Raw genomic sequence first — 12209 nt, 5'->3', positions numbered from 1 at the left:
AAGAGGCATTTAAGAACTCCATTCAGGTTGCAGGTATGGTTTTCTGTGCTCGTTACCAATCTTGTGGGCAAATGAGTTCTCGGTGACATTTATGCGGATGCCACCTGTGTGGAAATGAGAACTGCTTTGGTCCAAAAACAGGAGCCCTGGAGGCTCTGCCCTCCATGTCTTTCTCCTTTCCCAAGCCTCCACTGTTTCTCTAGCCCCTGTCCCAAAGGCTCAGAAGACAGCACCTCCTAGTGGCAGCAACTCCCCCACCCTGACACCTCTGCCTAGGCGAATTGGAATAGTTTCCCAATGAGACAGAGACACATGAGTGGCTCTCCTAGGCTCTGGGATGAAATTCCACCAAATTCTTACCAGCATGACCATACTTGACTTATCTGCCTCTCACCAAGACAGGGCTATATCCTGTTAAGTCTGGTTTACCACAGCCATAACCAAAGGCCTTTTGTTCAGATAGGGAATAACAGTTCTGCTGATCTGTCATTACACTATTCATTAGTATCTGGACCTAGACCTCATAACCTCAGATACTTAAGGTATTAGCAATTCTTTAAAAATTCTGGTTCAAGTCACAGGGTGGTCTCCAGTTACGACGGTTTACTGGCATGCAGACTTAGCACCAGCTCCTCCAAAGTCTGACTGGAAAACTTATCATCCCTGAGGTCAGGGCCAGCTAGGCTATAGATCCGCTGCTATCCTGATCCTAAGCAAGGGCCAAGAGTCACCCAGCAGAGAAACTTGAATGGTTGATGGCATAGCTGTTAGGACCAGAGCTCATCAAGTGATCATGGAGTGGATGCCACCACACCCAAGTGTAGTCTAACATGTGTGAGACCACGAAGAAAGCAGGTAAGGAGACGGTCAGTGGTCAGCAGGGAACAGGCCATTGTCTCTGAAGAGGGACTCTATAGCCTTGAAAGAAATAAGCTAAAATTCAATAATTAAAAAATAATTAGTCTGCTGAGATTTTCAGCAGGGTGTCCATACCAGCAGGCAGGTGTAGGGAGTCAGGGTGTGTTCCAGTATCCTGACACAGCGTGTCATGCACTTACCTCTGGCTGCAATCTTTTGAAATTGAAAGTCTTTATTTGACTCATTTTTGCTGTGGAAGCCAGTGAGGCGTGCCTCAGTCAGAAAACATGCTGGTTTAAAATATTTATTGGTTAAAAAAAATTTTAAATTTTTATACAAAGATGATGAGAAAAATCTCATGCAAACTCTGGGCATACAATAAAAATAACTCAAATAGTAATATGATGATTTTGTACAAAATAATTCTTCTCAGGAAGGACCTCTGACAGCCGGCATGGCTCCCTTCTCCTGGCCGGGATACACCTTCAGAGAAGCCAGTCACTCTTAGTCACCGGCAGGTAATCACGATTTGCACGGGTGTCAAATGTCTGGTTGTCACTGTGATGAATAATGGAGCCCATTTCTACTACTCAGGAAACAAGGGACCTTGATCTAGGAACACCACGGGAGGCCTGCACAAAAGGGGGTGATTCACAAAAGTCTCGGGGAAGTTCTAGACAGTCCTTTGGAGTGGAGGCAACACCTCGAGATGATTATCCACACTTCCTGCTGCTGCTCTGCCACAAACCTGCAGTGGGTTTATAATTTGTGTATATTACAAGTAATTTGCATAATTAAAACACTTAAAGACTCGACATCTCATGGCAATTAGAAATGCATCAAACTGGGAACAATGTACAAAAGAGGGAGCTTCAATATGAAACAGTAATTCTCTAAGAACATCCAGTATCCCGGCTGTCCCTGGAGTGGGTAGAGCAGCCGGCCACTGCCACCTAAGTCCCCCCCCCCCAAGCGCACACTCAGCTGCCTGCTGTCATATTGCATTTACACAGACTCATCTCATCTTCCGGAGCCTTAGTCTGTTTTCCTTATCCCGTTTTTTAAGGATAAGTATGAACTGGTTGAAAAAGTGCTCCTGGTCTTTTCGCTTCTGAACAAGACGAAACCTCTGATCCCGGCCATGTTTCTCTGCAAACTCTTTAAATGTGGTCCTGAAAGATATAAGAAAGACATTTCTGAGACATCTTCCCAGAGGATGAGTCCTGTTTTACCAGCCTGACAAGCAAGCTCCCAGGGACAGGACCTCAGCAGGCCAATGGGCTTTGAGGGACTGGGTCCTGCAAGGCTGTGACCTGACTTCACTTACACATCTCTGGCCTCGGGAGGCCTATCTCTGATGCTGCTGTAGCCATGAAAGCTTCTGCTCTCACTGAGCCTCCTCCTGCTACAGGGCTCCACCTGGACTGGAGCTGTGCAGCAAAGACAACATTCCCTCTTTTCTTCCCCTAGTTGGTATCCACTCTTTCTTGGGAGCCCTGGTCTGCTTTGGGAATCTAGTGTTCTCTAGAGACCTAGAGAGTGCTGAGACAGTTTTTTTGGGTCTCTTTTTTGTTTGATCTTTTGCTTTTTCTTTTTTTCAAGACAGGGTTTCTCTGTATAGCCCTGTCTGGTCCTGTGTAGACCAGGCTGGCCTTGAACTCAGAAATCCACCTGCCTTTGTCTCTCAAGTGCTGGAATTAAAGGCGTGTGCCACCATTGCCCTGCCTTTTGGGTCTCTTAACATGGAATTTAACTGGACTCTCTTGAACTGGGGTAGAGATACCACTATTAGTTTGGCTCTTTAGACTCTGCTGACATTGTCAGCAGTCTAACCATGGCCAGCAGGTAGGGAGTTCTTGGTTCTCCCTACAGAAAACCTCCTTTTGCCAAACCAGGGATCTTCTGGAGGAAACCATAGAGTCCGGCACTACCTGATAGTGAAGACAGACCTGCCAATCATAGGAACTTAAGGGGTGATAACGGTACCAGGTCTTTGGAGCAACACCAGAGCCTGGAGAGGTTTCCATCCTGCCCAGTTCCCACATGGAATGGCTTCGAGGAATGGCAGCTATGCAGTGGCCAAGGGCCCAGGATCTGCATTAACCAACCAGCCTTCTTCCCAGTCCCAGCTTTGCTGGGTCTGTCACCCAGAGTCCCCGTTGTGGAGGTTGATTGGCTCTGAGCGCTCACTGTGCGTAGGAAATCACTCTGCGCTCAGGAAACCCTTGCCATTCTTGCTCATTATCTTTATAGAGAAGTTTACATTTCCTCCACACATCCAATTACTGTGTTAAATTATTGCAGTTTATAGCCTTTTATGGACAAATGACAAGCGTATATGGACGTGGCTGTTAAAAGGGTGTCCCTAGGATTTGGTTCCTCAGTGTCCCCTTTCTTTCTGCATCCAGCTGCCAGCTACCTGCTCTGCTTGCAGGGGCATTTCCTTAATGGGTCCTCTGAAAGGAAAGCTTCTTTCTCTAGATTCCCTCATCTTCACTTCTGTCCTTCCTTCTCTAACTCCTCAACCCTGCTGCTTCTAGTTGTCACAGCTGCTGCTAGCATTGCATTTCTGTTAAGGCCTCTTCAAGTTTAACAGGCAATGCTGCTCCCACCCAGATCACAGTCGGGGCATCTCTTCAGAGAAGCATCATAGAAGAGGAGGGAGTATATCAGCCCAGTGTGCCTCAGCCAAGAAGTCACTGGAGTGACTGCCATGCACCTGTGGCCACACAGAGATGGTACCAGCATTTGCTGTGCATTCCCAGGTGCCCACAGCCAAGCAGAGAGGTATGTATGCTAGGCTGTCCAGGAGCATGAGACTGGTCCGTGGATACTGTTATCACATGTTCTCACTAAGGACCTGACCCAGATCACCAGGGTCAGCTTGTTATATATAACAATGTTGTTATATATAACAGCCAAGAAGAATACTAGAGTCTGGAGTAGCTACTGCTGAAAACGCCCTAAGGAACCTAAGCTAACTTCACCGTCCTACCCCAAGTTGAACTCTCTACTTCTTGAGAGGACAAGGTGATGGTGAGGGACGGGAGAAGAAACTTCCAAGGACAGATTTGGCTACATTTAACATTATAAACAGCTTTGTAATTATGAAAGTAATACATGCCAAGTTTTTACAATATTTTAGTATGTTCCACTGTAGTAAGCATTTTGCTGTCTATGTGTTTCCTGTAAGTCACACTGTATCCCGTATATACACAGTAACATTTACCTGCAGCACAGCTGAAGAGGAAATGTGGTATTAAATAGGAATGCGCTTAAACCTATTTGATTTTTCTCACTCATGGTCCATGTGTGTGTGTGTGTGTGTGTGTGTGTGTGTGCGTGCGCGCGCGCGCACGCGCGCGCGTGTGTAGGGGGATGTAAGTGTGTGATGTGTGTATATAATGGAATATCTCTGTAACGAGGAGTAGGTGATGTATGATATATGCATATGTTTGTTGTGGGATTTGTGAATATGTAATGTTTGTATGGTGGAGTGTGTGTGTGATAGATCTATGTATGTGTGGTAGGTTGTGTGGATGGTATATGTAATGTGGAGGGTACATGATGGAGTGTGATGTGTGTATATATGTGTGTTGTGGGATTATGGTATGAGTGTCTGTGACTGTGTGATGTGTATGTGTGTTGGGGTGTATATGTGATGCATATATAATGGGGTTTATGGTAGGTGTGTATAATGAGAAATAAGTGATATGTGTGTGTGTGTGTTGAGGGCTGTATGAGTATGTGATATGTGTGGTGGGGTGTGTGTGTGTGTGCACACATATACGTACATTCATGCTGTGGCATATGTGTGTGTGTGTGATGAGAAATGTGTTCGACATGTGAAATGTGTATATAATGTGTATAATGAGTGTGTTTTGTGAGTTCTATATGAAAATTTTCTTCAGCTAGCTCAGTACAATCTATATTCCCCTCTATCTTCACGACACACTGTGGGACTTCAGGCTTGTCACTAGCATCTTACCAATAAGTAGCAAGGGTGCCAGCTATCACTGTGAGTGCCCTGTGCTGGTCGGGGAGTAATGACCAAATGGAAAGACCTTGTGCTGTCTCTTCTATCACTTTTTGAGGTCAGTATGATTGCTTCCATTCAGATGAGATCATAAAAATACACAGATATCCAGCACCTTAATCCCTGGGCCAGGCCAGGCCAGAACGTAAACCCAGCTCCTAACTCCCCATTTCATCCCTGCCTCCCTCTCATGACCACTTCTGGGTAGGTGAGGAGGTCAGAACTGGGCCCAGTTTTCAAGTCTCTTTGACTGGAAGCCACTTTTTCAGATAACCAGACACACATTTTGTTTTTCCTTAGCATTTCCTGAGGTCCAAGCTGCCTGTGCTTTTTCTAATTCAGAAAGTCCTCCAGATAGGAAGAGTGATTTTGTGAAGCACCATGCAGCCAGGATTAGCTGTGCATTCAATTAAGGACCAAACATATTAGAGACCACACAGAGATTTCACACAAAGGAATGACAAATATACACTCCAAATATAATATTGCTAGTTATCATTTAAAATAAAAATATATAGGTTGGAGAGTTGCCACCACAGTTAAGAGTGCTCACTAATCAAGCCTAAGTTTGGGTCCTATGGAGTAAACCAGATGCAGCCCTGCTCACTCCTGTAACTCTGCCCCTGAGAAGACAGAGGCAGGAGAACCATTAGATTAATTGCAGTCAGGCTTTGCTGACCTTTTGAACTTTGTAGCAAAAGTGCAATCACTATGGGGGATTTACTTAGTATATCACACTGTCTGCAGGACTGAGAAGAACCAGGTTCCCAAAAGGCTTCTGTTGCTAACTGGTCTTTCCTGTAAATATTTCAATGTCTTTGAAATATTGTTATATATAATGAAGTAAGTTCTGCGATAATGACACATTTCTGAACCCAGAAAACACCTGGTATATGTCTCCCTTCATACCTGGGTGATACTTTAGATTCTTCTAGAAGTTTCTTGAATTCTTCTTTGGCTAGCAGCAATTTACTTTTCCTTTCCTTGTATTCTTCTTTGATTCTTGTCTTGACAAACTGCTCGAATATCTTAAAACAAATGCGTGAAAGAAAGGCATTGTGAAATTGAATATTAGAAATTAAACCTTGTATGCCAAAGCCAGGACAGAAGCCCAGTATCTGAGGAAAGTGGTCCTTTGACATGGCTACATTATCTGTAAGCAAGGATCCCCTGTTATGATACTGCCCACAAAACCAAGACCTTCAAGTAACACAGCCTCCCACAAGGCCCAGTGTGCTCCCTTCATACAGGCAGCAGACTTCTGGGCCAATCCTCAATCAGCCCAACTCAGGGTCTTGGAGTGGATTTGGAAGGTTCTATTGAGCTCTGAAGCTAGGAGTCCTCCCCCGCCCCCTCCACCTCCTCATCTCTGCAGTTTGAACTCTGAATGATGTTCACAGGACACATAAGGAACCAGTACTCTCATCACTGTTAAAGCATCGACAAGATGCTTAATCTGCTATACCGACTTCTTTGGTTCTGTAATCAGCCTCTGAATCTCTAAAAATGACATGAACTTGTAAACATAAAGAACTCTGGCATCTCCAAGTCCCACACTCTCATTTCCAGGAAACCTCACTTCTACATGTGGAACCCTGGGGCACAAGGAAAACTTGGGGTACACAGGATGCTTCCTCAAGGATGCCAAGTACTATCTAGACTGTACCAACCATCAGGGTAGAAATTACAAAAGAGAAAAATCTGACCCAAAGTGTAATTTAAGTTACTAAATAGCAATCCCTGTCCCCAGTCTAGGGCATGAAAATAGTGTCTAGTATGCAAACAGTATTCAATATTCCAGAGCAGGCTGCTTTCTCTTGGAAGCCAGGTACTACACAGGACTATGGAATGTCTTTTCACTACTTCCCATAGGATGTTCTCTTATTGCTGTTGTTTGTTGGTTTCCCTTGTCTGAGACAGGGTGTCAGGTATTCTAGGCTGGCTTTGAACTTGTCATCAGGGATGCCATCCCAGACTTCATGCATTCTGGGCAAGCATTCTGTCAACTGAGTTACATGCACAGCCTCAGTGCTCTTCTTGTGTCAGAGGGAGGGAGGTTACTCGTTGCTCTAACATTAGAAAACTTGTCACTTGCAGACCATAAAGTCAAGGAAGAAGGGCAAAGCTGTTCTAATCATAATGCTAACCAAGCATCCAGAACACTAAAACATAAACAGAAGATCATTTACATATTTATGTAAACATAAACAAAACCATCAATAAAAACCCACACGCTATTTCACTGGCATAGACCATCATGGCTCTGTATCAATTCACAAAGATCTGAGAGGTATTGACTGGTCCCCAGCAGCCCTGCCAGGGAATAGAGGATGGGAAGGAAAGTGATGGCTCCCTTAAAGCCACCGTTGTCTCTATCTGATGCTATCTTACTGTTTCTTATTTTTCTGTTATGTTTCTGATTCTTAAGAGAGGGAAACAGTGTCTTAATATGCTCGTTGTCCTTGGTGGTCTAGGACTCTTGATCCCCTTGCTTCAGCTTCCTGATGCCAATACCATGCCCCTGTCTCTGATCTACTCTTCAGTGGTGAACCTCTTACAGGATGTTATGCAGGAAATAGTACTCGTCTCCAGAGGCCTCAGCAGCGCTAAAGTGAATTATTCGCGAGTACAACTTAAATTTTGACCATGTGCACACACATTTAAGTAAGAATATGATTGGGTTATTTTACCTTCAAGGCAAATAGTGAAGTGTGCTCTCCAGCAGTCCTCTAATTTAAACAGAGAGAAGAAGCAGATGCAGGGCTATTAGCCAAATAAAGGCGAGTGGCTCCATCATCAGCTAAGTTTTGCTCTATTAATTTTAAATGTGGGCAGAAAGGCTGGCTGGCTTGGGGGTCAGCGCATATGAGAAATGCTCATCTACCTCCCTGCCTAGGACCGTTTATCCACCTAATCAAATTATTCCCCTTTCTCTCTCCCTTTCCTGCATTGCTTTATGTAAGCTGCCATAACTCAACGTAGCAGGTATATTTTCCCTCTAACAAATTACACCAGTTTTACCCAAATTGGAGCACGACTTTTTAAAAGAGAGCACTGGCCGTTATCTTGTTTTCTGTGGGCTCTGGTGTAATAAAATGAAACACTTCTCGTTACCATAGAAACCGGACTGATTAGCGCTCCCCGGGCCTGGCTCTCTGTTTAGGTTCACTCCATCTCCTTTGCAGCCTGGATAACTTCACACCAGGAGCCTTAGCTTTCCCCTGTGAAAACGCTGGCATGGGCGGGCTCTGCAGATTCTATCAGATGCTGGCTCTCCAATCCATTTGTAACCTGGACTGTGCTTTCTGAGAAAGGCCCCAGGCACTGCTCCTTCTCTCATGCCGTTGCTGGGCCACTGGTCATACGACTGCAGGACTGCAGCAGGGACAGGCATCATTGGGCCAGGATGTTCCCTGGAGGGCCTGGTTCATAAAGACTGTGAGGCTGGCTCCCTTCCCACTGTAGCACATTAAGATAGAACTGACATCTCCCTTGGTGATTTCACAGGGACATCTGATAATTTTTGACTAAACAGTGAACTCTTGGAGTAAGATGTTTCAAGATGTAGAAGAATGTGCCTAGTGTTGGCAATCCAACCAAGGACAATCACAACAGTCCTCTCAGGCTAGCATCTGTTCCCTCTAACCTAGGGCTCTGGAAGCCCAGCCTCTCCAGCTTCCTGCGCTGATCTGATACAGTAGGTTCTGCCCCTAGACACCAGGAAGTAGATGATGGTTAGTAAGTCCAGTCTATGAACCAGATCCTTCCTACCCAGGTCCTTGGTCTCCTAGACCTGTTAAGAGATACAACTTAGGCATCAAATTGAAGTTGTTGGAAGACCTCATACTAAACACGGCTTTTCTTTTGGCTTCTTCTAAAATGATGCTACTCTCTAAAACCTAACAATGGCATGCAGAAAACAACTGGTCACATACAAAAAAAGAAAGCAAAAACATCTCCCAAACAAAAATGACTATTTGCTAAAGCACAGTCTATATATTTATAGGCTGGATTAACACATTAGCTGTTTCTAATGACTCTTCACACAGTGCAAGCCTGCCTTAGGAGCTCACAGCAGCTTATGGTGTAGATGAGTTTCTTTCCTACAAAGAACAACTGAACTTTTTGCTTTTTAATAATGCAACAAAATGGTGAAATTATATCAATTATTAAAATCTACAGTTTTCTTTAGGTATAGAAGAATACACGTGTAGCCCAAACTCAGATCACTGGATTGTGGGCTTCCTGTCCCCACATAAGAATCCATTCCAAGTTTATGAAAGACAAAGTTGGAGATTCTAGATGGCTAGTTCAAGACACTCCTGTGTTTCTCAGCCCCATACCCATCCTGGTAGAGAAAGAGATTTTAGTTAAGCAGTAGGAGAGATAAAGGGTCCCTCTCTAGCTGAGACCACTTGGGTGCTGCCCGCCAGGCCACAGAGGTATAGAAAGCCCTGCAATAGGCTGGTCTTAGCAGACTTTCAGCTGATATTTTAAAATTAATAGCTAACAGTCCTCTTTCTATTCTTTAGGCAGGTTACATTTTATGCTACTTTACAGATTTATAGAAAATGTGGAAGAATATTGCAGAAAGATCTCATACCCTCTTCCATGTGTCTTTTTTAATTAATTATTTTATTTATTTACATTCCAAATGTTGCCTCCCTCCTGATCCCCCCTTTTAGAGTTCTTTACCCCATCCCCCATCCCTGTCTCAGTGTCTGCCTATAGCCAGTGACAGACTCAATATAAAACTGCACTCTGATGACTTACCCTGATCTTGATGAGAAACTGTCAGCTCACACATCAGTAGGTTCCTGGAGATCCCTGACAATAATCCCTCCTCTCTGCTAACTCTGAAGCTCCTTCCTGCTTTGCAGTTGCTTTGTGTTTGAATATACATGAGGTGGGGGCAAGGGGAATAACAGGGCCTCAAGATGAGTCTGGCCAGCTCAGTGACTACAGGTAGAGCACTCTGACCTTAAAGCTCCTACCTGCATTCTGCTCCACAGCCCCAGCTAAGGGGTGGTGGCCTCAGCCTCTCCCAGGCTCCCTCCAGCACACCCTCTTGCCTCCAGTCAGCCCTCCCTCTACATAACCTGGAAAGGCAAAACTGGCTCTGTAAACTTCTTCACCAATAAGCCTGAGCAGATCCCTGGCAAGCCATTCTTCTGAAGAGCCTGGTAGCACCCACTCCAGCCCAGCCATGACCTTTTCTGGCACCTGTTTTCTAGGCCAGTGTTATTTACTTTCTTTGACTCTGGTCTCTGGCCACTCCGGGTCTTCCTATGATAGCACATCACTTTAGGTGGAGGGGTGTTATCAACACACTAAATGCAGCATTTGGAATGAGGTTGGTGCTCCAAGCTGTACAATTTGATCTTAGAGTCCTACCCTCAGGGATCACAGCCAGACAGCAGGACAGAGCAGCTCCAGGCAGGAGACTCCCCCGACTTCACTCCCAGGCTCTCAGACTGGCCCAGATTGGCTGCAGACTTAGCTGGCAGCCTTTCGGCTCTGTTGCTAGTTGTTGTCTCACCTGGTTCCAGCATTACCTGTTTTCTTTCCTCAGAATTTAGCAGGAGATATCTTGGGTCAAACACAATTTTATGCAATTCTTTCTCCCAAGTAGAAAACGCTGACACCTGGAGAAAGATATTCAATAGAGCTGCTGTTAGCATCTGATTCTGAGCCTGGAGTGTGCTGAAATGATCAACAGGGTATTTTTGTTTTTGTTTAAGGCAGCATTAAGGTACAGTGGATCCCGGGGTGGGGGTGGGGGTGTGTGTGCCTTGTATAAGAATGTAGGATACACCAAACACACCATGAAAATTAATACAAAAACATGAGAAAATTCAACTTCCAGATATATGATACTACTACTTCTTCTGCCATCTTCCCGGACCTCCCACGATCCATGCTGCCTGCAGGATTGGGAGGGGCATTTTAACATCATGTCTTGAATGCTAAGAGGATTCTTCTAGATGTTCTCAGAGCCCTGCAGGCCAGGCCACAGAGGTGTAGGACCAGTCCTGCAATAGGCTGGCCTTAGCAGACTTTCAGCTGATATTTTAAAATTAATGGCTAACAGTTCTCTTTCTATTCTTTAGGTAAGTTACATTTTATGGTACTTTACAAATTTATAGAAAATGTTGAAGAATATTGCAGAAAGATCTCTTCCACATATTTTTTAAAAATTAATTATTTTATTTATTTATATTTAAAATGTTGCCCCCCTCTTGGTCCCCCCTTCCAGAGTTCTTTACTCCATCCCCTTTGCCTCAAAGAGGGTGTTCCCTCCTTACCCCCACTGGGCATCTCCCCAAGGGTCTTTTATCACTGAAATCTAATATCAGTGAGCTTGGTATGGTACCATTTTGAAAAAAAAAAAACCCAGATTATTTGGATTTGGGTTTTTTTTTAATTATTACTTACTTTATTTACTTACATCCCAAATATTGATCCCTCCCAGTATCCCCTCAAAGAGTTCTCCCCCCATCTTCTCCCCCTTTACCTCTGAGAGGGTGGTCCCCTAGATGTCTCCCCACTATAGGCACATCCTATCCCACTGAGGCCAGACAAGGCAGCCCTTTGCTACATATGTGTTTAGCCCTTGGACCAGCCCATGTGTGCCCTTTGGTTGGTGGCTCAGTCTTTGGAGCCCCCAGAAGTCCAGGTTAGTTGACACTGCTGGTCTTCCCATGGGGCTGCCATCACCTCCAGTTCCTTCAATCCCTATCCTAATTCTTTTATAGGGGTCCCAGACCTCCATTCCATGCTTGGCTGTGAGTATCTGCATCTGTCTCAGTCAGCTGCTAGGTAGTACCTCTCAGAGGTAAGCCATACTAGGCTCCTGTTATGCATGTCCTTTTGGGTCTGGGTTACCTCACTCAGGACGACATTTTCTAGTTCAACCCATCTATTTCAATTTTTTTTTCTGTCCTAGAATTTCATGGTACACAGAGTCTCATGTCTGCTAAGGTCCCTCTACACTGGGTCATTTTCCCAGATTCTCCTTGTTCCTGATTACTGTGATCCTTGGCAGATGTGTTGCTCTGGTTTTTTATAGAACTCCTTCAGCCTAGAGGATGACCACAGTGCCAACATGCTGTTTCAACACATCAAATCCTGAGTCAACACCATCTTTGTGATTCATTAATGATGGGGACCCAGGACCCAGGCTGAGGCACATGCCCAATGTCCTCTGGACACATACACTGCTCTGTACTTGACATACTACATTTTGGCAGGAGCAGTGTACACCTCTCATATAAGGAGATCATATTCTACCTCTATGGGTGATTTGGAATCCTTT

At 44.7% G+C, this 12209-nt stretch overlaps 1 protein-coding gene across 1 annotated transcript in view; it reads right to left on the bottom strand.

Annotated features, from left to right (window-relative positions):
• Positions 1 to 1873: 1873 nt before the first annotated feature.
• The window catches only part of Tcerg1l (transcription elongation regulator 1 like), a 181838-nt gene continuing 171502 nt past the window's right edge, over positions 1874 to 12209 (bottom strand). The window contains exons 10-12 of the mRNA XM_052174404.1: positions 10450 to 10539; positions 5804 to 5922; positions 1874 to 2030 (exon numbers count right to left, since the gene is read on the bottom strand). Of these exons, the coding sequence (XP_052030364.1) occupies positions 1874 to 2030; positions 5804 to 5922; positions 10450 to 10539 (366 nt within the window). The remainder of the gene's footprint in view (positions 2031 to 5803; positions 5923 to 10449; positions 10540 to 12209) is intronic.

This window comes from Apodemus sylvaticus, chromosome 1 (genome assembly GCF_947179515.1).
Source record: "Apodemus sylvaticus chromosome 1, mApoSyl1.1, whole genome shotgun sequence".
Classification (NCBI taxonomy): domain Eukaryota; kingdom Metazoa; phylum Chordata; class Mammalia; order Rodentia; family Muridae; genus Apodemus; species Apodemus sylvaticus.
This window is presented reverse-complemented; position numbering and strand designations above follow the sequence as displayed.